Below are 27,447 nucleotides of genomic sequence, written 5' to 3' on the forward strand. Positions count from 1 at the left end.
GATGTTAGAACAAGTAGAGATAAATCGTTTTTGCTTGAAGCTTATGAGTAGGACCAGTCATAAATGGTACTTTTATCTCTTGGCCATTTCTGCTTATATTTTTGAAGTGATATACAGTTTTAGTTGTTTATATGTTGTTGCATGAATGTTTGAGTTACCATTTGGCACTTTTGTACGGTGGAGCCATTTATTTATGTTTGATATATGAATAACTTATTATGCGATATGCTGTTCACAACTGTTTTGCCTAACTTTTTATGCAAAGTGGTTTATCTTAATTGATTTCCATTCTTATGATAGCTGAATGATCTTTATTACCAGTTATTGTCTAAAATCTTTTTAGATAGCATAATAGAAGAAATACACCCTGGGTTAGCATAGATTAGATGTGCTGTTTCTCATTAGATTACAATAGCATAGAGTTAGTTTAAAAGTTTGAATTAGATTAGCTTTAAGTATTCTCAGATCAGCAAGCATCCAACTCTAGACACACACACACACCCTTAGATCGGGAAACTGGTCCCATTATCCCCAGTCGGACCCGCTATACCAAACGGATAAGGAGCTGCCAACCAAGGTCTGGACCGGGTGGGTATGCCCCTTGTTGTCGACCCGATTTTCGGGGCTTCAACAAGTAGGTAGAGGAATATACATGCCTTGCTTCTTGATGGTTGGTTTGGAAATGGTGTAGGTAGTGCAGGATCTAATGTACTTCCCAACATCCTCACGAAGTTTCGGCCAATAGAAATACTTCTGCAATATCGACACTTTTATCTCTACTCCGAAATGTCCAGCGACCCAACTATAGTGCACCTCCCAAATCATCTTGGCCAGTTCACTTGAAGGAACACATATGCGTCCCAAGTGGCATAACAGTGCAATGCTTGAAGGTGAAAATTTGGAACTTGCTTCCCTTTCAAGAGTGTTTGGTATATGGTGCCGAGTTCTGGATCACTCTTATAAAAATGCGGCCACCCTGATGTGTCGTGCCCAGAGGAGTTGAGCATGGTGATTAGCACCATGACTGGTGGTTGGTTGAGGAAATCAGAGACATTATTGGTGCTACCCTTCTTATACTTAATGTTCAAATGGAGTTGTTGTAGATAGGTGGACTATTTCTGATGGGGGTTGTTCTGCAACTTCCCTTGTGTCTGTATGAACTGTAGAGGCTGGTGGTCTATGTGGATGACCATTTCCTTCCCCAAAATGTAATGCTTCCATTGACGACAAACATGCACAATGGAATACATTTCTTTGTCGTAAGTGGGGTACTTTCAGAGTGTGTCTAAAAGTGTCACTTTGGTAAGCCATTGGATGCCCATGTTGAGTAAGGACTGTACCAATAGCATAGTCCAAGGCATATGTCTCATTCTCAAATGGTTGTTGTAGGTCTGGTAATGTGAGCACTAGTGCAAAATAGAGGTGATTCTTCAACTTAGAGAAAACTTGTTGTTGGGTTGCCGACCAAAAGAACTTTGTTTTCGCTCTGCCCTTGGTGACTTGAATTAAAGGCCAAGTGATATGAGAGAACCCCAACACGAACCTACGATAGAAATTAGCAAGACCCAAAAATCTACAGAGCTCTGTTACAGTGGTTGGGGCTGGCCAATCCCGAATGACTTGTATCTTGGATGGGTCCACATGTACACCCTACTCATCAATGATGTACCCCAGATATTGAACCTGGATCAGACCAAAGGTGCATTTCTCCAAGTTAGCACACAGCTTGTGTTGTCGAAGGGTTTGAAGGACCTATCAAATATGGTGGAGGTTCTCTTCTTAACTCTTGTTGAAGATCAAGATGTCATCTAAATACACCATCATGAATGCATTGGTGAAGGGCTGCAAGATGTCATCCATCAGTCTCATGAAAGTTGCATAGGCATTCGTCAATCCGAACGGAATGACCAACCATTCGAAAAGGCCCTCCTTGGATTTGAAGGTAGTCTTCCACACATTGGAGGGTTCAATAGGAACTTGGTGATACCCTGACTTCAAGTCATTCTTGCTGAAATGCCCCCTTGAGCTAGTCCAGAAGGTCATCAATCCATGGGATTGGGTACCTATTCTAAACAGCGATCCTGTTTAGCGCCCGATAGTCAATATAGAGCCTCCAAGTCCCATCCTTCTTCTGTACCAATACAATCGAGCTCCCATAGGTTGATGAGCTTGGCTTGATGTGCTCTTTCTGCAGTAGTTCCTAAATTTTCCTCTTGATCTCATTGTTCCCTAGACCAGAGCGTTAGTAGATCGGTCCATTGGGAAGCAGCACGCCCGTGATCAGATCGATGGAGTGATTGACTGTAAAGTGCAGAGGTACCCCTGTGGGTGAGGCGAAAATATCCCTATACTCCTCTATGACCTTTTCCATCTGCTGCTGCTATGCAGAGGAACCCTACCTAGAAGTTGTGTCCATAACCTTCTTCTTTCCTTGGGGGTGAATCATAAGGAAAACAATTTTCATGGTTTGGGAAATGATCTTACTACATTGATTTGCAGTGATCAAAGAGATGGAGGTAGGTGGGGCTACCTCTAGTATCATGTACAACTTATTAGCCAATGTAATAATCACAGAGTGAGATCTAGAATCATATACAATATGTCACTTCCACAAGTGTGGTTGTCCTAACAATACATTAGAAACTTCAAGAGGAGCAACATCACACAGTACCTCATCCGTTGAGGGCTTGATGTTGTAGGGAAGGTGGCACTGCTAGCTGACGTGAGGATCTCGTCCTTGATGAAGCCACCTGATGGTGTATGACTGTGGATATGTTGTTGTCTTTAGGCCCAACTACTTCATGACTTCTGCAAAAATGAGGTTCTTTTGGCTCCTGCTGTTGACAATGAACTACAGTAGAAAACGCATCACTGACATTTATGAATGGAAGAGGCGTTCCCCCTCCTCTGGATCTTCAGGCTCAATTTTCTGGATCTTGGTGGTGGCCACAGTGGTAGTGGGCTTCGTATCAATGATCTGCTTTCCTTTGTCAGTCACCTTATCTGGTTCTGATTCATAGTCGAAACTTGTGTCTGATTGGGAAGACTTCATCTCGGCCACCAGTGACTGCTTGGCTTGACACTCACTTGTATTGTAAGTGGAGATCTTATGGAATTCACACGATTTTCTCATGTCCTTCTTCATATTCGTGGTATTGTTCTTTGCTTATGGCTTCAACGCGATATCCTGGATAGCCCTACCGTAGCTTGGTCCCTTGTTCTATGGTTTGGGGACACATTTTCCTTGCTTTGGATTTGCAGATCCAAAGTCCCACTTCTTCTATTTAAACTTCTGCTCAATCTTTATAGCGTACTGATATGTCATGTTGAGCGAGGAAATGTCCAAGAACTCCATATTGTCCTGGATGTACTTGTGTAGATAGTCGCGGTACTTAAGCACAAAAAATTTCTCAGTATCTTTGATACCCAGCTTCATGTGAAAGGTATAGAAATTATTTGTGAACTCTTGCTCATCTTGGTCCCTTCCCTACCATAGCATGGTCCAATTTATGTATTTGTCTTCATAGCTCATGATAGTGTAATATTGATCCTTGATGGCGTCTCGAAAATAATTCCAAGTGGGTGCAGTTGAAAACAACAAGGGTTCACTCTCATCCTTTTGTTCACAGTAGGTTTCCTACCAGTCCTTGACTTGTGGGGCGACTTTGAGAAATGAAAACATAATCTTTTCCTGATTGGAAATGTCATGAACTGAAAAATATCCTTCCAATAGATTTAACCATTTATTAATGGCGTTTGTGTCTATCAAGCCTTCCAATATGGGAATATCGAAGTTAACTTGTACCTTAAAAGGAGTGGCGCCTCCAGAGTGGATGTTGGATGAAGATGCCTATGGGTATCCATCGAAGGATCTAGGCAAATTTATCCATATTTGCATCCCTCTATTACTCGAGGGCTTCCTCGAGCAACATTCTGAAAGGATTTTGTGCCCCCTTGTCTTTATTTTCTTCCTCCATGGGAGGTCGTTTGGTTTTGTGAAGCTGATCCTGCAATGGTTCAACTAGATCGAGCCCTAACTCCTTATACACTTACCTCGTTGGGGACATGCAAAGAAAGACATAGAAAGAGTAGACTGTTCTGAGCCACTAATCCAAACATAAACAGGAACACAAAAACTTACAGATATAATCATAAACACAAATATGCAGTAGAAAAACACTTCATTTCATTAATATAAAAACACTAAAATATGCTTACAAACAGAATGGAAATAAGATAGCTCGAGCAATGGTACTTAATATATGAGAAGAGATGTGGTGGTTACATGCCTCTAAACTGAGTTATAATGAGGCTCAAGGGCCTTTCTATTATTGAACAATTAGAGAAAACTCTAAACAACCAAAACCCTAACCCAAGGAGATGTAACACCAAGAGTTTATGGGCCTCGTTGGGATTAGTTGGGCAACCAACTTCCCGTGGTCGTAACTTGGTCGTATTTTCTTCCTTTGACACTTATTATACCTTGTTGGAAAGATCTCTCCGAGGAATATAGCTACTAACGCAATTGCTTTAGCAATTGCTAGGAATTTTTCCAAAAACACGTCATTTAGGGCCTCAAAACGGCTCTGGAAGTTCAAGACCCGAAAACTACCAAAAATAGTAAACTATGCTACAACTAAAGAAATATATGAAACTAACTAGGGGATCTAGGTGGAATAGGCGGGTGGCCACCAATATACACCTAGATCAATTGGGTGGCCCCCCTACATCAGGACTACTCCTACTCCCTCCTATGATGCATCACACTCAAGCACAAAGGGCTATGTGAAATCTGGGAGTGCCAACACCGGGAAACTACTCATCACTTGTTTGAGGTGCTCAAAAGACTCTTGTGCTCCATCGGTCCACTCGAATGCGCTCTTCTTGGTCAAATCCGTGAGGGGAGCTACAAACTATGAGAAGCCCTTCACAAACTTCCTATAGTAAGGGAATATACCCACAAAACCCCGCAACTTTATCACATTCCATGGCACTGACGAGTCCAAGATGGCCCTAATCATCTCCTCATGCAATCTCACACCATCCTCCCTAATAATATGCCTTAGATAGAGCATCTCTATCAATACAAACTCACACTTTCACAACTTGACATAGAACTGTTGCTCCTATAAGATGCGTAACACCACCTCCAAGTGTTGCAAGTGCTCCTCCCAAGTCCAGCTATAAATCAGAATTTCGTTGAAAAACACCAACATGAATCTTTGTAACTACCCATTGAACACATGGTTCATGCATGATTGAAAAGTGGTAGGTGGGTTGGTTAGCCCTAAGGGCATAACCGGGAACTCGAAGTGCCCATAGTGGCACCTAAAAGCCATCTTGGGGACGTCCTCCTCCCTCACTCTAATCTAGTGATACCCTGAATGAAAGTCTATCTTGGAGAAGAATTTATCTCCTCCCAGCTCATCCATCAGCTCATCTATGCATGGAATGGGGTAGCATTTCTTCAAGGTTTTCTTGTTGAGTGCTCGATAGTCTATACATATGCATAGTATCCCATCCTTCTTCTTCATCAGGACAACTAACGAAGCGAAGGGGCTAGAGATAGGCCTAATATGCCAAAGTGCGAACAACTCATGAATGGCTCGCTCAATCTCATCCCTGTAAGCATTGGGATGTCTTTAAGGTGTGGTAATAATGGCTTGTACCCCCGACTCCAACTTAATCATGTGCTCAAACCCTCGGTCAAGTGGTTGCCCTGGTGGTATGTCCCCAAACATTACTAGGTACCTATCCAGAATGGTTTGTATGTCATCAGAAATCCTCAACTCCACTTCTCGCTAAATGTCACCGTGCTTCAAGTCAGCATCCATCCGGTGTGCTGAGACTATCTGTGGAGTGTAAGAGTGCATGCCCCTAAGAAAATCCATCTCCAACTTCCTCCAATCAATAGTGACTCGACCAAGAGAATAGATCCACTAGACACCCATCACCACATTGGTGTTTGGCACATCCACCACGATGAAATGATTTGTCATTGAATATTTACCCATGGTCACTATCAGAGTGGGAACATATCACATACACTGCATGGTCCTATCCCCAGGGACAAAGACTGAGAACCCCTCAGACTCCTCAGTCATGATTCGTCTCCTCTGCACCATTTGTGCATCCATGAAATTATGGGTGGCCCCATTAGCCACCAAAACTGAGACACATTGTCCCCGCATTGTGCCTCTAATCCTCAATGTAAAAAATTTGGGTACGCCACGTAAGGATGTAATGACCCCTCCAGCTGGTGTGAAAGGGACTCCCCCTAGTGGTGGTGGTGGTGGTGGTCCCCTCTCCACATGTGCCACGTTTTCATCTCCACCTACCTTCAACTCTACATCATCCTCCCAGTCACTGTCAGAGTAGACCTCAATGTAGTGGGCCTTTCTCGTTGTGCATCTATGGCCCAATGCACACTGTTCCTAGTAATTGAAGCATAGCTTCCTCCTTCGGTGGACTCTTTGGGTCCCCTCCTCCAATTGTCCACGCCCCTAGTTAGCTCTCGGTGGTGGAGCCTAATGTCTCTCCCCCTCTACTGGAACCCCTATCTGGGTGGTATTAATGCTCAGGACCTACGTAGAGCATCCTACGAGTCTTGCAATCTCCCAACTGTGTCCTTGAGGGTGGTGGTTGTGTTGGACTTCACCAATCCCCTCAGTGGCTCTACTAGTCCCTCTACAAACATGAAAACCATCCTAGCCTCTGATAGATCATGCACAATCACTAATAATATGAGAAACATGGAGATGTAGACCTTAAAACTCCATGTCTGCTTGAGCCTTTTCAACTCCCCAAAGTGCTCCTCCAAGTCTCTCCTTTAAAAATGCTCCAGTATCCTCCTAGTTAAATCCTCATAGGTTATAACTCTTGCATGCCCCATCGTATTTAGTCCATGGAACCACCAGTGATGGGCTTCCCCTTCTAAATGAAATGTGGAAATTTTAGTTGCTTCCCCCTCTGTCATTTGATTGAGTTGGAAGTAGACATCTAGCTTCTCAATACTTGCTCTAGCTGAGCTCTTGGACGAGCCATCAAAAGCTGGGAGGAACAATCTCCCCATAGTACACTCCAAGTCAGTGTCATGTGTGTAGCCTCCTCCACCTCGTCCTTTGCTCCTATTGTTACCCTTCAATTGGAAAAAGTCCTTGAATGTAATATCCTCTCTAAAGTTGAGCCCATAGGGCTAATACTCCACAAAATAGTCCCCCATGGGCATCTCCTCTTGCCCTTGCAGGCCATGACCCTCCAACGCTAGATGCTAAAAACGTGGGGATATTAGATCTTGGTGGTGTACTAGGAACAAGTGGTGAATTGGGGCCATGAGCTGCAGTATGCTACAAAGTGTTGGAGCCTTCACCAATTTGGAATTCCCCTTCAATTCATTTGCCCTTATTGTTGCTACAAGTTTGTTGCCTCAATTACTCAATACCCTTAGACAAATCTTGAACGACCTTTAAAAGGTGTTGGGAAAACTCCTCTTTACTCCTTCTGTGTCCCTCATTATCCCCCATGTTTGGTCTTTCAACCTTCGTTTCAATAATCACTAGATATGGGGTAATTTGCAGTTACTTTTCTCTACTTTTGTACCTCTGCCTCTAGTAAGTCATGTTCTGTTGATCTTCTAGTGTCATAGACTAATATTTCTCCCACAGGCTACACTAATACTATGAGCTCTGATACCACTATAATATTCCTAAAGGAAATTTACAATGATAAACAAAGAAAACATAGAAAACACACACACACACACAAATTCACACCACATTAAACACCAAAAAATGCCATAAATTATGTTGTGTTGAGCTATTTTATTATTATAAATGTTGGGTACAAGACAATATTGTAATGCATGCACCTGGGCTTGCACAAGGCAAGCTAACAATTCTCAGGTGATGAAATCAGCTGCTCGAGCACAAGTGTAGTTGTCCCCAACAAAGTTCTATGCTACCCTTTTGAAATATGCATTATTGGTTGCAAATAATGGCTAATACAACCTCCTCTAGTGCTCAGAAAATTCCGTGAAATTAACCCTGAGCTTTCCTCCAATAACCCAAAGAAACCCATGAAGTAATTTTCCAAATGTTGACCTCAGAATTTCGGCCCAATTTCCCCTAGCTCCTCTAGTTGTTGGGTATTTCGACCCACCTGTAAATGATGTTGCTAAATTCCCCCAAAATGGTCAAGATATTCAACAATTCTCCTCTCGAAACTGCTCCACAAAGCTCAGCCCCAAATTCATCTTCCTCCTCGTGTCCCACATGTGGCACAAAATAGAAATGCGCAGACCCTACAATACAGTCTCTGCTGAACTCACTCCACAAACATGTTGCAATGCTCCTAGATTTCTCTGAAACTGATGGAAACTCCCTCCTAGCACTGACACTCGAGGCCCACCGAAGCAAGGGTGAGATTTTGGCCTAAAAATATCTTATGCTCAACAGCACATGCAGACTTGGCCTCTAGCTTAAGCATGGTAGTCAAGGTGAATGCTCAAATAATCAAAGATGCCCAAAATGAGTGTCTCATATTTCGTCGTTTGCCTCCAATTTTCCCATGTGGGGCCCAACCATCGAACCCTCCATCATTTCCCTCCAAGAAATGCGCATTTCCAAGAGGGGACCATATTTCCACCTTGGAGTGGTCCCCACTATCCACTAACCATTTGATTTTTCCCCTTTCTCCTAAGTTGGGCCCTTGCCTCGGCTCCAAAACTCAAGTGACTCAAGTGGGGACCCCGCAATTGAATTTCCCTAAGTGAAAGTGCAAAATATAACAAAACTTGCAAAATTGGTATTTCCCCTAATGTAAGAAAGTTTGTCATCATTTTTACATGTTAGCTTAATATGTTGAACTTATATTAATATGTGCAATTGGTAAACATTTACATGTCAGTTAAAAGTAATATAGAGCCCAATATGGCGAAGATATTGTAGTGTTTGTAAAATGTTAAAAGTAATAAAAATAATAAAATTCAATTTGTTACATTGTAATTTTGTTTTTATTAATAAAATTACAAATAACTTTGTGGATAAAAGAAAATCATAATATACATATTACATTAAAATATATAAATAGGGGGAATAAGTTAAGATTTATTTTACATTATAAAATAGAATAATGACTATGTAGCCATATTTAAATTTAATTAATAAGCACATAAAAGCTTTAATTCTTACAATATAACAATATGTTTAACCATGGACATTCACATCCACTTTGTATATATATTATTAACTCGTAAATAGAGTGTGTTAAAATACCATGACTCATCAATACAACATGCCCAAAAACCATCTCTTTTTTCACAATCAAAATATTTTAAATTTGAGTTTAATTTTATAATATTTTTTTGGATTGAATCCAAAAGAAAAAAATAAGATTCATTGTACCATATAAATTAAAATAATAATTGTGCAACCATATTTGAATTTCATTAATAAAGACATGAAAATTTAACATTTACAATATAACAAGATTTTTTAACCATGGATATTCACCATCACTTTACCATAGATATTATTAAGCATACCATACCATGGATCAATAAGATAACTCATCAATACCACATGTCCAAAAACCATCTCTCATTTCACAATCAAAATAACACTTACAATATAACAAGATTCTTAACCATGGATACTCACTCCAATTTACCATGGATATTATTAACCATACCATACAATGGGCCAATACCGAGGCTCATCAATACCACATGCCCAAAAACCACTTCTCATTTCACAATCAAAATATCTTATGATTTTTTTTTAATTTAATTTAGTACATGTTGTCATGCTTTGTTATATTATGTTATCTAAACATTTTGACCAAGTTAAATAAAATGAAAATAAAAAATAAAAATATAATTAATAATTAAACTAGTTTAGATCCATCTTAACTCCAATCCATCAAACTCTGAGAGAAATCAAATCTCGACGCTTAATAAATCCGAAGTTAAAATAAATTTAATTATATATAATTAATATTATAATTCAAATTTTCATAAACAATTATATTATTTAAAACATATTAATATATAATTAATATATTTTATATATTTTTATAAACTTATCAATAACTAATAATAAATAATTATATTAAAGATAACCATAAACATATTACACTATCTAGTTATCTTTAGTGCTATTTTTTGAAAGCTTTAAATAATACAAATCAAGATTTCACCTCAGATTTTTAAGCCATATCCAAAAAATAACACTAACACTATACTCATAATAACTATATTATTTTATATAATTAATATTGTGATCCAAATTTTAATAAACTATTATATTTTAAAAAATATATATAATATATAATTAATATATTTTTATTTTATAATAATTTTATATATGTAACTTCTTCAATTTAAATTTAATATATTAAATATACACCTATAAAGATAATAAAATTTGGTGCACAAAAATATACTTATCCCAATATAAAAAGGAAGGATAAGACAGATTTACAATTTCAATGCATGCAATGGCTGTGACCACCACCTATGAGATGCATGCAATTACTATGATTCATAAACTAGTTTCAATGAGTTTCACTAGCAGTGCAGCTTGGTATTGTCAATGCGAAACGATTTTATTAATAATGCAAATCATTAATTATTCATAACATAGCATTTATGAGTTTGTGAACTCACTGACATGAGTGAGTTCGCACAAGGTCTGATATGTATACCAGATAAATAACTCAGAGAGAGTTTTACCAGCAGTGCATGTGCATGTCAGAATATGAATCGATTTTACTAACCGTGCCTGTCCCTATTTAGTATATATTTGTGTTTTGGCAAACCAGAGTATCCGTTGTTCGGCAAAATAACTTCCCATTCCTTCTTAGATTTTATAGCTTCGTCCGCTGGTTTTGGCAAAACCAGAGTACTCGTTGCTCGGCAAAATAACTTCCCATTCCTTCGTAGATTTTATAGCTTTGTCCACTGGTTTTGGCAAACCAGAGTACCCGTTGCTCGGCAAAATAACTTCCCATTCCTTCTTAGATTTTATAGCTTTGTCCGCTGCTCGAAGATTTTGTTCGCTCGAACATACATGTAAAGTGGATTCTGAAAACACAGAGATCGATGGGGAACGAGCAGCAACAGGTATCTATTTTCTTACATAATTTATTCAAAATCTTAGGGCATCACAGTTATCTTTAGATAGTATACCTTGTTTTAGAGATATAGAGTTGGGATTAAATTCCATGACTTTTAATGCTTTTTTATAGGATTATGGGAGGGGTATCTTTATCTCGATTGTTGATTTTTAGAATATTTGACAATATAAGCGTGGTCAATGATGGATGATTCCTTAAATATTCTGTAATCATACGGACGTGGCTGCTCTAACCATGCGATGTCAATCTGATTGCTGAATATTTGACAAATCAGCAATCTAAATAATCTTAGAAAGCTATCAAACTATTTTGTTATCTGTTTGTCAAATATTCAGTGAATTACCCATCAAAATAAAGTAGAGAGTTACCTAGATATAGAATTCTAATATAAATATATGTGTTTGTTTTTGCTTATTGAATCTCTGAGAATATTTCTTGACTATTTGCTTGGCATGACCTTTTATAACACGATATTGGTTTTTTTACTCTTCATGTTTGGGCTGATGCTTTGTGTCTATGGTGTTGTGCTGTTATATGAAGTCTCCAAGAGTGACCAGGCACGATTATATAATCCTTGGCATCCTCGCCGCCCTTATGATTGGATCCTTGGCAATATTTATTTGGCAAATTTGCCATTACTATTGCAGACCAGTGAGATCAAGAGGTGATGTTGAGTCCAATTATGAGATGCCGAATCAAGCATTCAGTCGAATTATTCAGCAAATGAGGAATGCTTTTCCACTTCCAGATGCACTCGGTCTCTCCTCAGCTCAGCTAATGGTACTCGGCTCTTTCAAACACAGAAAAAGCGTGCATGAGAATGAGGTAGAGTGCAGTATTTGCTTGTCAGTGCTAGCAGACGGTGAAGAAGTTCGCAAACTTCCAAATTGCAATCATTACTTTCACAAAGGATGTATAGACACATGGCTTTCTCTCAAACCCACATGCCCACTCTGTCTTACCACAGTCGTTGTCGTGGGGGCAGCACCACAACAACAACTACAGCAAAATCGAGTCGTCTTCGTCGCACGGCAGCAACAACAACCACAGTTGTTAACGTAATGTCAATGTTACTTGCCATTGGACCGCATTGAGCTAATGTTAGAGATGGTATTTCAAGACTTTTAGTTAACTATTGTGAGTTGTGAATTAGAGTTGATTTTTAACACTACTTTTTCGATGAGCTAACTATAGTGAATTGAGTTGTTTTTTAACTTCTTCTTTTTTTCTCGATGGGTTAATTGTAGCGAATTTTCCTAGAAATTGGTATCGCTATGGGTTAATTGTAGTCCTAGAAATTGGTATCGCCATGGGTTAGTTGCAGTGAATTCTCGTAGAAATTGATGGTCGGTTAATTGATTTAGGAGCTGGATCATTTGTTTATGATGTTGGCAGCAATTCTAATAGCGTTCCATTGGACTTTGGTAAATTCGATTTGAATTTCAATACCAATAGGAACGGTATTATGAGTAATATAATAAGAATTCTAAATAGGGTAATATTAATAATAATAGAAAATATAATTTAAAATACAAAAATGTTAATGTTAATAATAATACCGTTAGTAGTATTAATATTAGTAATGATGGAGAGTATAATAATGATAATAATATTAAGAGTGAGGGGATAATAACAATAATAAGAACAATATTAATAGTAGTAGTGATTATAGTAACAAACATATTAATAATAATATCAATATTAATAATAATATCAATATCAATAATAATAATAATAATAATAATTCTCTTGGAAATCAGGTAGTCAATCTTTTTAATTTTTCTTTTTCCCCTTCTGTTTATAGTCTTCTTAGTAAGGGATTAAACTTTTCTTTTGCTTTTAGGAAAATCCTCGTGGAAGGCATTATGTGCAACATGGAGTTTGGGATTAGGGCTTTTCCTGATAATATTAAAGGCACTATACGGCAAGACTATGTTGTGATCCTCAGGAAGGCAAAGCCCCTTAGGAAAAATATTCATAAGGATGAATTTGATGCCCTCAGATCCTTGAACCTTAACCATGACATTGTCGTTCTTAAAGCTGACAAGGCTGGGGCTGTTGTTATCCTTGAAAAAGAGGATTATCGCAGGAAGATGTTGGATCATTTGTGTAACAGTGGTAACTACAAATAACTTAATAAGAATCCCCTTAAAAGGATCTCTAGAACAATTTCTTTAGCTATTAAGTCTAGTAGCTCTGTGAGCACCCTTTGCCACACTTATTTAGAGTAGCCCCATCACTCCAAGGATCTATGGTCTTCCAAAGATCCACAAGTAAGGGCCCCCCCTTAGACCTATCGTCAACACCATAGGAGGGACAACCTACCTCCTAGCCAAATTCCTTGCCTTGAAGCTTAAACCCCTTGTTGGCCTTACTAATTCTTTTGTCAAAGACTCTTCTGCGTTGGTTGATGAGTTAAAGGGCATAAAGTTTGACCCTGAGGATATGCTTGTTAGCTTTGATGTAGTCTCCCTTTACACTTGCATCCCTATTAAGGAAGCTATAGAGGTCATCAATTGCCTCACTGATCCCAATACTGCTCGTTTAGTAGAGATTTGTCTTACTTCCACTTTCTTTTGCTTCGAAGGAGAATTCTATGAGCAGACCTGCGGGGTTGCCATGGGCTCCCCCCTGTCCCCGGTTGTTGCTAATATTTTTATGGAAGACTTTGAATCCAGGGCTTTGGCCTCAACCTGACTCCTACCTAAGCTTTGGAAAAGGTTTGTAGATGACACTTGTGTCATCTAGTCTCATGGCCAAGAAGAGTTAGATAAGTTTTTCATCATCTCAATGATCAATCTTCCTCCATAAAGTTTACTATGGAACAAGAAGTTGATGGTTGCCTTCCTTTCCTTGATGTTCTTATTTCGAAAAAGGATGACGGTTCTTTCTCCCATTAGGTGTTTTGGAAAAAAACTCATACTGAGTAGTATTTTCATGCCTCAGCTCTCATCGTTTCCCTACTCAAAAGTTGGGTGTTATCAACATGCTTGCCACTCGAGTGTTGAGAATGTTTGATGAAAAGAACCTTGAGAAGGAGAAAGCCCACCTCCATGATGTTTTTGTTAATAATGGATATAGTAGGCACCAACGTTTGAAATCTTTCCTTCAAGCTAGTAGAGGTCCCAAGTCTAAGAAAGAACCTAAAGACCGAATTTCAGGGGTGCATCTCCCTTTCATCCAGGGGACCACTGACAAGATCGCAAGGCTTCTTAGGAAGCATAATGTTCCCTCTACCTTTAAACCCCTTAACACTATTCATAAATCCCTTAGATCTGTAAAGGACCCTATTGACCCCAAGGACATGAAAGTTGTATATGTTATTCCTTGTTCTTGTGGGACCCCCTATGTTGGTGAAACTAGGCACTCTATTAATCAAAGAATTCATGAGCACGCAACCAACATCAAACATGGGAGGACCAAGTCTTTAGCCTTGGCTGAACACGCAGAGAAGTCTAAGCATCATATTTGTATTGAGGAGACCCAGGTTATTGCCAAGATTGCTCCTTTCCATCACCATAAGTTTAGGGAAGCCATAGAAATTGAAAGAAGGCCGAGCAATCTCAATAGGGATGACGGCTGGAAGATCAGCAGTTGTTGGATCCCTGCTCTTTCCTCTTAGCCCCCCCCCCCCCCCCACCCCCCCCCCCCCCCATCCTCTTGTTTGGTTTTATTCCCTCGTCTTCAGATGGATTTTTCTTCCTTTATATATATATATATATATATATATATCATATTCATATTAATAATTTCTATTTGTTCCTATAATAATATTCTTTTTAGGTTTATGTTTTTAATTTATTAAGAGGATTATTTTTTTTTTTTTTTTTTTTTAATTATATATATATAGATAGATAGATAGATAGATACCCAATTAGTAGTCATTTATATTTAACCGTATTTAGAACTTATATTCAAGTAAAATGAATATATTAAATAAACATTGGTAAATTAAAAATTTTAATCTATTTTAAATTAATAATTGGATTTGATATTTCTTACATATATAAATAAATAAACTTATTTAACTAATTGATTATCTAATTAATAAACTTTCATTCTTATGATAATTTAAGTTTATACATGGGATCCCTTAACAACCATTTAGGATAGTTATTTAGTTTTAAATAAAATGACTATTTCAAGCAATTAATTAATTATTTAATATATTTCCCCTAGTTCTTGGTCCAATTGGTTGTAGCTGAGGTCCAATACATTGTAGCCATTCATTTGGTCAAAAGTAATTGTTTCTTTCTAGCCATTTGAATGATTGGTCTCTCTATTTAACTTGTTGCCATGATCTAGTTCTTCAACTTGTCCTAACGATGAACCACACTTGTTGGATTGAAACGTGTCGACAAATGGATTTTTATGTGATTATCGTCGAAAAACATGTTCATAAACTTGATATGGATCACAAAAGCCTTAATTCAATAATTACATCAAGTTTGTCAAATATCTTGAGAAATATTTTTTACATCCTTGACTCCCTAACTAAATTTTCATATACAAAATTGCAGCATGTCAAGTCTCCTTAGAAATATTTCATTGTGTAAAAACCAAATGGTCTAGGCAAAATTTTCGTTACTGGACATTTCATGTCAAGTGAATATCATGTTAAATGAGCCTCGATAACTCCATAATCAAACTGATGAATTTCTACATTCATTATTGATTGAAAAGGGGATATATATTAAATCTAGAATCAGGGGGAGACAATTATGTCTCCATAACTAGAAATACGAGAATATCCTAACCAATCTAATCTAAATAATTTACAAAAAAACCCTAAATTATTAGTTAACATTTCCCCCCTTAATCGAAGGGACATCTCACATGCCAAGTAAGGATATAAATCTTTCAAACTTTTCATGTCCCAATGCTTTGGTAAAAATATTCGCAATTTGTCCTAAAGTAGGACAATGTGTCAAATGAATTGTTTTGGCCTCAACATGATGTCGAATCAAATGATATGTGGTGTTGATATGTTTGGTTTGATCATGAATTTTATGATTTAGGGTCAATTGAATTACAGAAGAATTGTCAATGAGTAGATGAGTTGAAGCCTTTTGTTTCTTGTGCAAATCTTCGAGTATTTTCTGAAGCCAAATGATTTACTTTGTAGCTTGAGATGCTGCAACATATTCGGCTTTAGTGGTAGAACCGGTAGGAACAAATTTCTTTCGTAATCTTGAACTGATAGCTACTAATCCAAGTGTCATCAAGTAACCATAAGTAGACATCCCATTCTCTTTAACACCATCAAAATCAACATCTGAATAGCGAGTCAGAGGGAAGTCTGAAACTTTGGAATATTTGATGTCATATGTTTGAGTCCCTCTAAGATATTTGAGCATTCTTTTTACTATTACACAATGACCTTCACAAGGTTGATGCATAAATCTAAGTATCCCTACATCAAAATTTATTTTAGGACGAGTAGTGGAGAGATAAATCAAACTTCCAACAAGTTTCCTATACTTCATTGGATCTTTGAATGGATTTCCTTCATTTGAAGTAAGCTTCAAATTTTGTTCCATTGAAGTAGCAACAATATTAGAATCCATCACTCCATATCTATTCAAAAAATTTCCAACGTATTTCCTTTGAGAGATAAAATATGATGAAGTTTTTGATCAATCTTAATCCCTAAATAATAATGAAGTAACCCCAAGTTTTTCATATCATTTCTTTTTTTCATTTCCTTCTTAACGTATGATATATAATCACATCATTGTTCCCTGTAATCATCTAGTCATCAACATAGACAACTAGATATGCAATTGATCTTCCAACTTTCTTAACAAGAAGTGTTGCATCATTTAGGTCAAAATGCCTATAATTCAACTTAAGAAGATGCTTGGTTAACCATTCATACCATGCATGAGGTGCTTGTTTCAAACCATATAAGGAATTCCTTACCTTTGACAGAAAAACCCTCTAGTTGAAACATGTAAACATCTTCCTTCAAATCGTCATTTCAGAATGTTGTTTTTACATCCATATGATTAATTTTCCATATTTATGTGCCAAAATAGAAAACAAGGTTCTAATAGTTCCCCATTTATCTATAGAAGCAAATGTCTCTATATAGTCAACACCCTCTTTTTGTGCATGTCCCTTTGCTACAAACCTTTCCTTTTGCTTATCAAATGAACCATCAACTTTATACTTAGTTTGATAAGCCCACTTACAGCCAATGGGTTTGATGCCATCAGGGGGATACACCAACATCCAAGTACCATTTTTAATGAGTGCATCATATTCCCTTTGCATTACATTTTTTCATTCATTATGACTAAAAACTTCTTAAAAGCAACTAGGCTCATTGTCAATAGAGAAATTATATTAAGAATCATGAGAGTAGTTACCTAAAGAACTTCTTGTTTCAAAACCATCATATTTTCTTGGAATTGTTCTTATACGAGTTGATCTTCATAGTGGTTGCTTGACTTGTGGAAGTGGTTTCACATCTTGTGGAGCATATTCTTATGAAACAAAAGTACTTTCTGTCCATGCAAAAACACTTCTATCATCCAACTTGTCTTCAACATAATCATTATCATCATTGAGAGGAAGATATGTTGAAGGAAAATCCATAGATGGATCAAGAATGGGAACCCCCCCTTTAGGATGTCAGAGATTATTATCAGATTCATAATAAAACTTCTTCGACATAAAATTTTCTAAATGATTGAGTTGTCTATCAATAGTGGATGTATCTTTAACTTATTTAAGAAAAACTACATCTCTTGATAAAATAAACTTCTTATTTTCTTCATCATATAACCTATATGCCTTAAAAGTATTGTAATATCCCCAAAATATACATTTTATGTTTCTTGAAGTCAATTTGTTTCTTTGTTGTTTAGGAATCAAAGCATAACATTGAGAACCAAAAACTATGAAATGTTGAACAATGGGAAGATGATTATACCACATATCATATGGAGTTTTATTGTTGATGATTGAAAAAAGAAAATTATTTCTAATATAAGTTGCACAAAGCACTTATTCTCCATAAAAAATCAACTTTACATTCTTAAAGAACATTATTGATCTAACCATATTAAGCAATATTCTGTTCATTCGTTTTGCAACACCGTTTTGTAATGGATTATAAGGAATTGTTGTTTGGTGTTTGATGCCATTCTCTTGAAAATAAATTTCAAAAGCGTGTGAAGTATACTCACCATCATTATCAGTTCTTAGAGTACCTATATTAAGTTGAGTTGCATTTGTAATCAAGAGATGAAATTTTTTAAACACATCAAAAAATTGTGACTTTTCTTTCAAAATATAGACCCAACACATCCTCGAATAATCATAAATAAATGCCAAAATCCATTTATTACCATTAATAGTTGCAATAGGCACAGGTCCACATAAATATGAATTTATGAGACCTAATGTTTTTTAAGCTCTAGAAGTAGAACTTTGAAAAGAATGTTTACCATGCTTCCCCAGAATACAAGCATTAAATGGTAAGTTTCTTAGAATTGTTGGAAGCCCCTTAATTCCATGCTGTCTCATAATTCGTATAGTTTCATAATTAATATGACCAAAATGATCATGCCATATTAAATTGGAAGATAAGGTGCCATTTTGATTAATCAAATGAGTAGCATTCAATGAAATGGATGACATACCTTTCAATTTTAAGAGTTTGTCTTCTTCCACACCAAACATAACAGTATCATTATCTGAAGTTCTTCGAATATCTATTATTCCTTCAAATACATGTATCAAATGCCCCTGTTGTCTAATTTGTATAAGAGATAATAAATTCCTTTGAAATTGTGTAATATAAAGAACATCATGTAGAATATTATTTGCAAGTCCCAACATATTTAATCAAATATATATGATCCCTAATTGTTTAATTTGAGATTTATTAGCAAAATAAACTACCTCATCAAAGTTATCACTGAATTTTTCGAACAAATCTCTCCTAAAGGTGATATGATAAGTGGCACATATGTATAAGATCCAACTCTCATGCCATGAAGAAAATGGAGTACTAAAGACACCAATGATATTGAAATTACAATGTGCAACAACATAATGTGCATTCTCTCCAAGATGCGGGTGATTGTTAGTTTCATGGGTACGTTGGTGGCGCGCGAGAGGGGCAAGTGGCAGCCCACCTGCGTGAAGGGCATGACTCCTGGCATGGACGACAGGCTTCGCACATACGCATTTAAGGCAACGTTTACTCTTCCCACCCTATTTTTGGTCATAGGAACGATGGCGCTTCGTCTCTTTTTCATTTCTGTTGTTCTTTGGTCTGCTCTCGGCTCAGTCCAGGTTGCGGTCTTGGGCTTCTCTCCAAGCGCAAGTCTGCCTTCCTGCTCCCTTTCAGCATTGGTGAATGACGAGAATTCTTCCCATTTGGTCTTGCTTTGTAGAGCTTTTTATTCCTTAACCTGCTCCGGTCTCCCTTCAGCTCCTCTTTCTAAAGCCTTCTGCTTTTCACGGGCTCAGTTCCCTGCTCTCTCAGTGACTTTGTCCCTCAATCGTTCTTCCGCCTTTCCTCCTCCGTTTAATTGCTCTCATCCCATAATCATGCTGAAAGAATGGCTGAGAATGATAGGCAGGCGCAGTGGTTCACGTGGTCGAGCCACCGCCCAGCATATGTCTACGTCTCTGGACCCCTCTGAAGAAGTGTCGGCCTACCCAGCAACTAGAAGTGGCAGAGGACGAGGTCGTGGGCTGGATAGAGGAGAAGCCTGCCAGCATCATGTGTCTCCCACTGCCCATTATCGCATTCCCTGTTCGCTAGCAAATTCCTCTTTCATCGTTTCGGTAACCATCGAAAGATGTGAGCACAACTCGAGTCTGGGGGTTGTTCATTAGAGGGCTATGGAGGAACAGAAGGTGGAAATTAAACTGCCACCCCGCGCCAAGGTACCGGAAGCATGCCCACCACGCACTTTGAGGCCAATGTCAGCCCAAGCACGAGAGGAGAGCCTTCCAGCTCTACAATCCGCTCCTCTGACTCCATGGAATCCAATCATTTTGGGTGCAGGGTTAAAGAGGAACAGCCAACCACTTCAGATGAAGATTGACACTGTCAGCGCCTCTGGTTCTATGGTTTTGCCTCCGAAGTTAAAGCTCTCATGTCATGCATGTCTCAGGCTTTTGTTTATGATTCAGGTCAAGGTCTTTTTATGCTTATATCTATTTAAAAATCGATCCTTGCTGTTATCACTAAAACAACAGTGTTACACTCAGTCTGATATCGTTGTTTGGGTCAGTTTTTGTGTCTGTTTGGTATGTTCAATGTTCCTGGATATTATTCTCACTGATGTAAGTCATTTTGACGGTTCTATAGTCAGGATGTCAAGTTTTTGCTATATGCCAACCTCATGGCATGAAATCTCGAGGCCAGCCTCGCTGTAACTTTTTTGTATGAAAATAGGAGTAGACTAATTGAGAAAAAAAAAACATAATGTGCATTCTCAAATGATTTTACTTTATCTGGAGGTGGTTCGTCTTATTTTCCTTCATTTGTTCTCTCCTTTCATTGACTTTCTCCCAAGGAATTCTTCAATTAGCATAAATATGACCAATTTTACCACATATAAAACATTTGATAGATGGTTTATCGTTAAAATTCTTTTGATGTCTATCATTTTGTCGCATGTCTCCCTAATTATCTCCCCCCCTGCCTCTATAATTTATCCTACCAAGACGTCTCCCACTTTTATTATTTCTAGCAGGCTCTTCTTGAGACATTTGTTCCTTTTGAGAAAGACACAAAGTTTCAACATTGGGATTGGGAAGGGGTTCTTTCTTTCCAAAATCATTCTCTTTCAACAATTTTACTTGCTAATTTATCAAAATCTAATTCTTTTAATTGTCCATTAGCTTTCAGAGATTCCAAGTAGTGTGAATGACTATGGTAGATAGATTTTATAAAGGCAGTAAGTTGTAAATCAACCTTGACACCAGTAGATTCAATTTCATGATTGATAACTTTAATTTTAGAAGAAAGCTTCAAATGATCATTATCTTTCATCTCTAGATTAAACAACTTCAATAGCAATTGAATTATCTCTGATTCTTAATGTGAATCATAAAGTTCTTTTCATTTTCCTAATGCTTCATATGTTGTTTTACTTCGAATAATATATTTTCTTACCTCTTTTGTCACCAAAGAAGAAATCAGCACATAGGCCTTTTTGTCCTTACTCTGCCAAATCGCTAGTTGTTTTTCCTCTTCAGACTACCTTAGTGCATCACCTCCTTGTCCTTCACAAATTCCTTCCCACAGATTATTAAAAGGAAGTGTGTTTTTAACTTTTCTATACCACTCCTGATAATTTTCCTTTTCAAAAAGGACAACACCAACTAGAGAAACCAACAAATTTATAATTGTAGAAGGAATTACTTGTTAACAAAAATGTTTTAATTCAATTTAATTCAATGGATGAAGAACCAAGCTTCATACTAACTCAACCCCAATTTATTTCATATTCAAAAACACAAAATAAATATGATTAAGACTTAATAAACATAAATTGTTTCTTCGCCAATTTACCGATTGATGGAACCAGCTATCTTTATTGACTACCTTTACAATTATTCCTCCACTAACTTTAAATATAATTTATGTAACTTCATAACTTATTGTCTTGTTAAAATTTCACCAAATGAAACTTCATTGACATTTGAAATTGTTATTTCACAAATGGGATTTGAATAAAATCACACTCAACTTATAAAAATATGTATATAAGGAAACCATACCAATTACACAATCCAACCTTTGAGCAACGATACATTCCTTTACATCAAGAATTAACGTACCAATTGCACAATCTAACCTTTGCTTGCCTTGAACCCTCCAACATAGGCTCAAACCTTGTTCATGATTATGATTGTTAAATCTTCATTATGCCATAGTATTGCCAGGACAAATAGACCATATGGATTGAACGGGCATGCACAAATCTACACTACCAAATCTCATTCCCATTGAAAAATCCTTGCATTCACCCTCTATTGGGTCTATATGCCAGGATCCAACACTCTTGACACTGCAAAATAATCCTTTTAGTACTCCTCGCCCTCAGTAGCGTCCATGACCATGATAGTTGCGCCAAACTTCAATACTCTTGGGAGGGCTTACAAATGCAGTTGAAGTTTAATACATCCTCACAACTCGTCCACCTAGGCTCCGATGTGTTCACAACCGATTCTTCAACTGTGATAATGGAGTTCAAAACAGGCATGCTCTAATCCTTCAAAACAATGGATCACCTCCTACGTTGTGCTCTACTAACACTCACACTCTGATACCAGTGTTAAACGATTTTGGGTAACTCCATAATCAAATTGATGAATTTCTACATTCATTAATGATTGAAAAGGAGATAGATATACAATCTAGAATCAAGGGGAGACAATTATGTCTCCATGACTAGAAATATGGGAATCATTTAATTAATCTAATCTAAATAATTTACAAAAAAATCCTGACAGTAACATCTGAAGAATTTACAGATGTTATGACCTATAATTTAGCATGTAGATTTTCATAACTAAAAATTTGACGATAAAGAAATATATATTAAATTGTGTATTTTTTTTGTTAGTATTTTCCTTACCCATCTTTTACGATAAAAAAAAAAATTAAATTAATGATGTCAACCAAAAATAGAGTTAAAATATGATAATTACAATAAACAGAAAAAATGTGATCCATATTCATATTAATTAATTTATTATTAAAAATTAATAAAGTTTATTATTAAAAATCAATAAAAACTTGAAAATAAAATAATGATAAAGATATATTAATTTAAAGAACTTAAAATTCTAATAATTTTTTATTTTTTAAAATTTAATATATAATTAATATGTTAAGTTTTTATTTTGTAATAATTTTATATATTTGACTTACTTAATATTAAATTTCATATATTAAATATACATCTATAAAAAAAAATTATAAAATTTCATATACTAACTATATACTTATCTAAATATAAAAACGAATAAATATAGATTTACAATTTGAATGCATGTGTGACCCTCTCATATGCATGCATGTCCATCACTTATGAGATGCATGCTACTGCTAGTATTCTTAGTTCGAAGGGATTTTACTAATTGTGCAGGTCATTGTTTAAACTTGACATATGTGAGTTTGTCCAATATGTGATATGTATTTAAGATAAATAACTTTGGGTGGGTTTTATTAGCAGTTCAAGTTAGTATGGTAACATATGTATGTAAGGCATAAATAATTTTGAGTGGGTTTTACTAGCAGTTCAGGTTAGTATTGTAACAATGTGTTAGTCTTCAGTAAATATTTGTAGGTCATAACATCTGTGAGTTTCCCAAACTGATATATATGCCAGATATTTAATTTTGAGTAAGTTTCATTAACAATATATGTTAATAAAAAAAATTATTGTACCGAGTAAATTATTGCAGTTTCAAAATAAGAACAAGATTATGACTGTGGTACAAAATTTTTAATTATATTTAATAAACAAATTTCGTATCATAATAGTCAATTTACCCATCAAATTCCATTCCATCCCATCTCCATTCATCATGATATTACACGGACCAATCCACTCTACCCAATGAATGATTAAGCTCAATGTAGATGATAAACCATCACTTTTTTATTTCTCAAAACCTTTAAATTTAACAACCTTTTTATTTCCGGAGCGACAAAGCAATTGACGGGAATTTTGATGATCATGCCATTCTGATAGAGTTCTACTTTTATGATTAACCCGAATGTAGTGGATGGTTTATTTTTAGAAAATTTTACTTGATTTCTGTATTGTTGTTGTTCGTATTTTAATTGTTGGTTAATTTAAATTTATATATTTATATATATAAAAATTTTAAACATCTCGAAGTATATACACTTTATTTGGGCCATCCCGATTCTTTAAATATTTTAAAAAATATTTTTTTTATATTTTAAATCTTTAAACATCTCCACTTTATTTCAGCTTTCCTATAACGAAGAGTGGTGAGGTTGGTTATTTGATTAATAAGTTATCTTTTCAACCATGGTCATTCACTGGGTTTTTTTAAGAAATTTTTAATGAATTTCATGACAATTTTTAACAGAGATTTTTAATGAATTTTATGGCAATTTTTAACAAATTCATAGTTTATTTGTTATAATATTTTGAACTCTGGTTTATTTTTCAGATCTAATTTGTCTTCATTGTAATCATAAGTATGAGATGTGAATTCTTCATAATTCAAGTGTCCTAGGTTTTTTAGGCCGTTGAATCTATATATGCAGTGAAAAACATCAAATTAAACAACACAAATCAATATGTGAAAAATAAAATAAAATAAATCACCAGCCAAAAGCTCCCAAAAATCAATGATTTTCACAAAATTTGCTTATTTTATGATAAATAATTTTTTTAATTAGATGATTGAATTCCATACATATAAATATTTACTGGTTGTGATGAGATTTGAGAAAATCAATTGCACACCAAAACTTACTACTGTATTCTATTAAACATCACAAGTAAATACATGAAGTATTGGTTCAAGATAGAAATTCTATGTTAAGTTTACAATCAACTAACTTAGAAAACCAAAAAACAAAGTAGGAACTATTTTATTTGGACTAATTCTCTCATATCCAACTAATTAACAACTAAACGACCCACATAACAATTACATTTATGATGAGGAATCTCATTCAATATGCACAAGACAAGTAGGAGTTAAATCTCCAAGTCTCTCCCTTAACAAGTACTTGTCTTTGATCTTCTTGTTTGTATTAGCTTCTTCAAACACATTTGAAATCTCATAGAGCAAACTCCATCAAGTTGTCTCATAACCCTTGTAAAGGTGTAGTTAGCAAGCTGGATTCCCAAGTTCCACTCTCGAACTCACAAATCACGGATCTGCCAGATTCAATTACTGAACAATGTCCCAAGCTGTCACATAATCTCACAAGAAGACCACTCATGTCTTCAACAAATGAGGAATCATTTCCTAGATCCGCAACTGACAAATTATCTGGACGACCATCCATACTGAGTTTTACACAACTTGATCTCTTAAAATAGTTGCTTCAAACACAATCTATCACATGTTTGCAATAACTTAATTACTAGTCATTCTATGGATCAGATCCCATCCATCGAGATACATGGGTACCAACCGTTGTACTCGCTTATTATCTAGGAAAGCCGAATAAATACGAAATGTATCTAGAGTCAGTTTTACAAAATGACCTCTTTATCTTATTTTGAAAATTCATGATCAATTTATCTTTACAAAAAAATATATGTCAATAATGATATTATCCAATGACCTAAACAATTCATATGTATTTATATCTAAGCCAAAAAATACTACCAAATAATTGCAAGAACAATTGTAGCACTAACATTAGGATCAATTAGCCGACTCAGACCTCCATACTGTATCGGTACATGTTGCAGAGATCCATAATTGTTATTGGATCATCGAGAGGAAAGACCATGTGTGTCATCAGAGATTATTAAAAAACATGGTAACCATGGTGGTAACAATAACAATACATTTACTCATGACGACAACATCAACAGGGAATAGTTATTGATCTTCTCTGGTTTAGCAAGACTCATCACTATAGCTCCTTTCAACCAAATTCATTTTCCAAGTTGTCTTGTCCATCAACACAAAGAGCGTGGATATGATAAATTGGGCATGAGCAAACAAGATCGGATCCACATGCTCAACAATGCAAAAAAACAAATATTTTTCTTGGATGAATTAACTTGGATCGACAACGCTAGCAAATTCATCCACCTAATCTGATCATATATAAATTTTTAAAAAATTGCAGCTTCTTATTTAGCAATCCATTGCCTTCCACGCTGACCGCACTTGTCAGCGACTTTCCATCAGTAAGGATCTCTCAGGAAAGGAACCATCTACGAGATTTCAAATCTCTTAGGTTGAAGTCATTTTCTCGGTCTTCATGAAATTATAGAAAAGGATAGAGAATTAAAACATAGGGCTAGAACAAAACCGGAAATGAATTGAACCAAAACTCACACAAAACTCACAAATCCCCTTCAAATTTGAATGTATCTCCTCCTGTGCAGTCTCTAGATGTGCATCAGGAATTATATTGGAATAGGACATTAGATTATCAAAGAATGTTTTCATTTGTGGTTTGATGAGAAATATGCATCACCCATGGCATCGAATCTATACGTCCTATTGGAATTTGTCTATCAATTCATTGCATTTGATACATGGAACTTGCGTGAAAAAGCATATGAACATAGCTACGACAGGAACATTAACCGATTATTTCTCTACACTTTTATGCTAGCGAATAACCCACGCACTAAACACACCTCTAATATAATTAGATAACAAATAACTCAAATAACACTCTTATTATATTGGGCCCTATATTAAGGGAGTTAACCCAGCGCCAGTGGCTCTAATACCAATTTGAGAAAACCAATTGCACACCAAAACTTACTATTGTATTCTATTAAACATCACATATAAATACAAGAATTATTAGTTCAAGATAGAAATTCTATCGTAACCATACAATCAACTAGTTGAGAAAATATCTCAACTAAACAGAAAAGTAGGAACTATTTTAGTTTGACTAATTCTCTCATATCCAACTAATTAACAACCAAACAACAGACATAACAATTACATTTATGATGAGGAATCTCCTTCAATATGCACAAGACAAGTACGAGTTAAATCTCCAAGTGTTTGAGTATAAAGTTCATCCTTAATCACATAGGATTTTCTTACTGGGGATGACATCAATATTTATTTGAACCCAAATGGCAACGTAGCCCAAATGGTGAGTCTTCACCAACTTAGTTTTATCATCACATCGTGGTTTTTCATCAAGATGTTATCAAGAATAGTCTGTCGAGGCATTTCGAACCAACCAGTGTGGTTCATCGTTAAGACAAGTTGAAGGTAAGAATAGTCTAACGATAAGTTTTTATTTTAAGTTGAAGGTATATTTTCATTTAACCTTTCCATAATGAAAACACACACACACACACATATATATATATATATATATATATATATATATATATATAACACCCTCCTCCCACACTTACCCAAGCTTTCCGGTCCACCAGGGTAAATATGTGACGAAGAGTTACTATGATATGTTTCAACTCCCCAAGTATAGTTAAGGAAGTGGAATTGACAAAAAAATACTAAACCGACCTTCCTCAAGAGTTAAAGGACCCCAGGAGCTAAAGGACTCCTAGGAGATAACCAACCACTCTAGGTGCCCAACCCCTGCGTTAACTTGCTCTTTTAACTGAA

At 36.1% G+C, this 27,447-nt stretch overlaps 1 protein-coding gene across 1 annotated transcript; it reads left to right on the plus strand.

The window, feature by feature from the left end:
* Positions 1-11,649: 11,649 nt before the first annotated feature.
* On the plus strand, positions 11,650-12,195 carry LOC149189650 (RING-H2 finger protein ATL39-like). Its single transcript, XM_089410296.1, has one exon. It carries the CDS (start codon positions 11,650-11,652, stop codon positions 12,193-12,195), a length of 546 nt encoding a protein of 181 aa, XP_089266422.1.
* Positions 12,196-27,447: the final 15,252 nt, after the last annotated feature.

Source organism: Pinus tabuliformis, chromosome 3_1, assembly GCF_031772625.1.
Source record: "Pinus tabuliformis cultivar Carrire ecotype Pingquan chromosome 3_1, CPIR1, whole genome shotgun sequence".
Lineage (NCBI taxonomy): Eukaryota > Viridiplantae > Streptophyta > Pinopsida > Pinales > Pinaceae > Pinus > Pinus tabuliformis.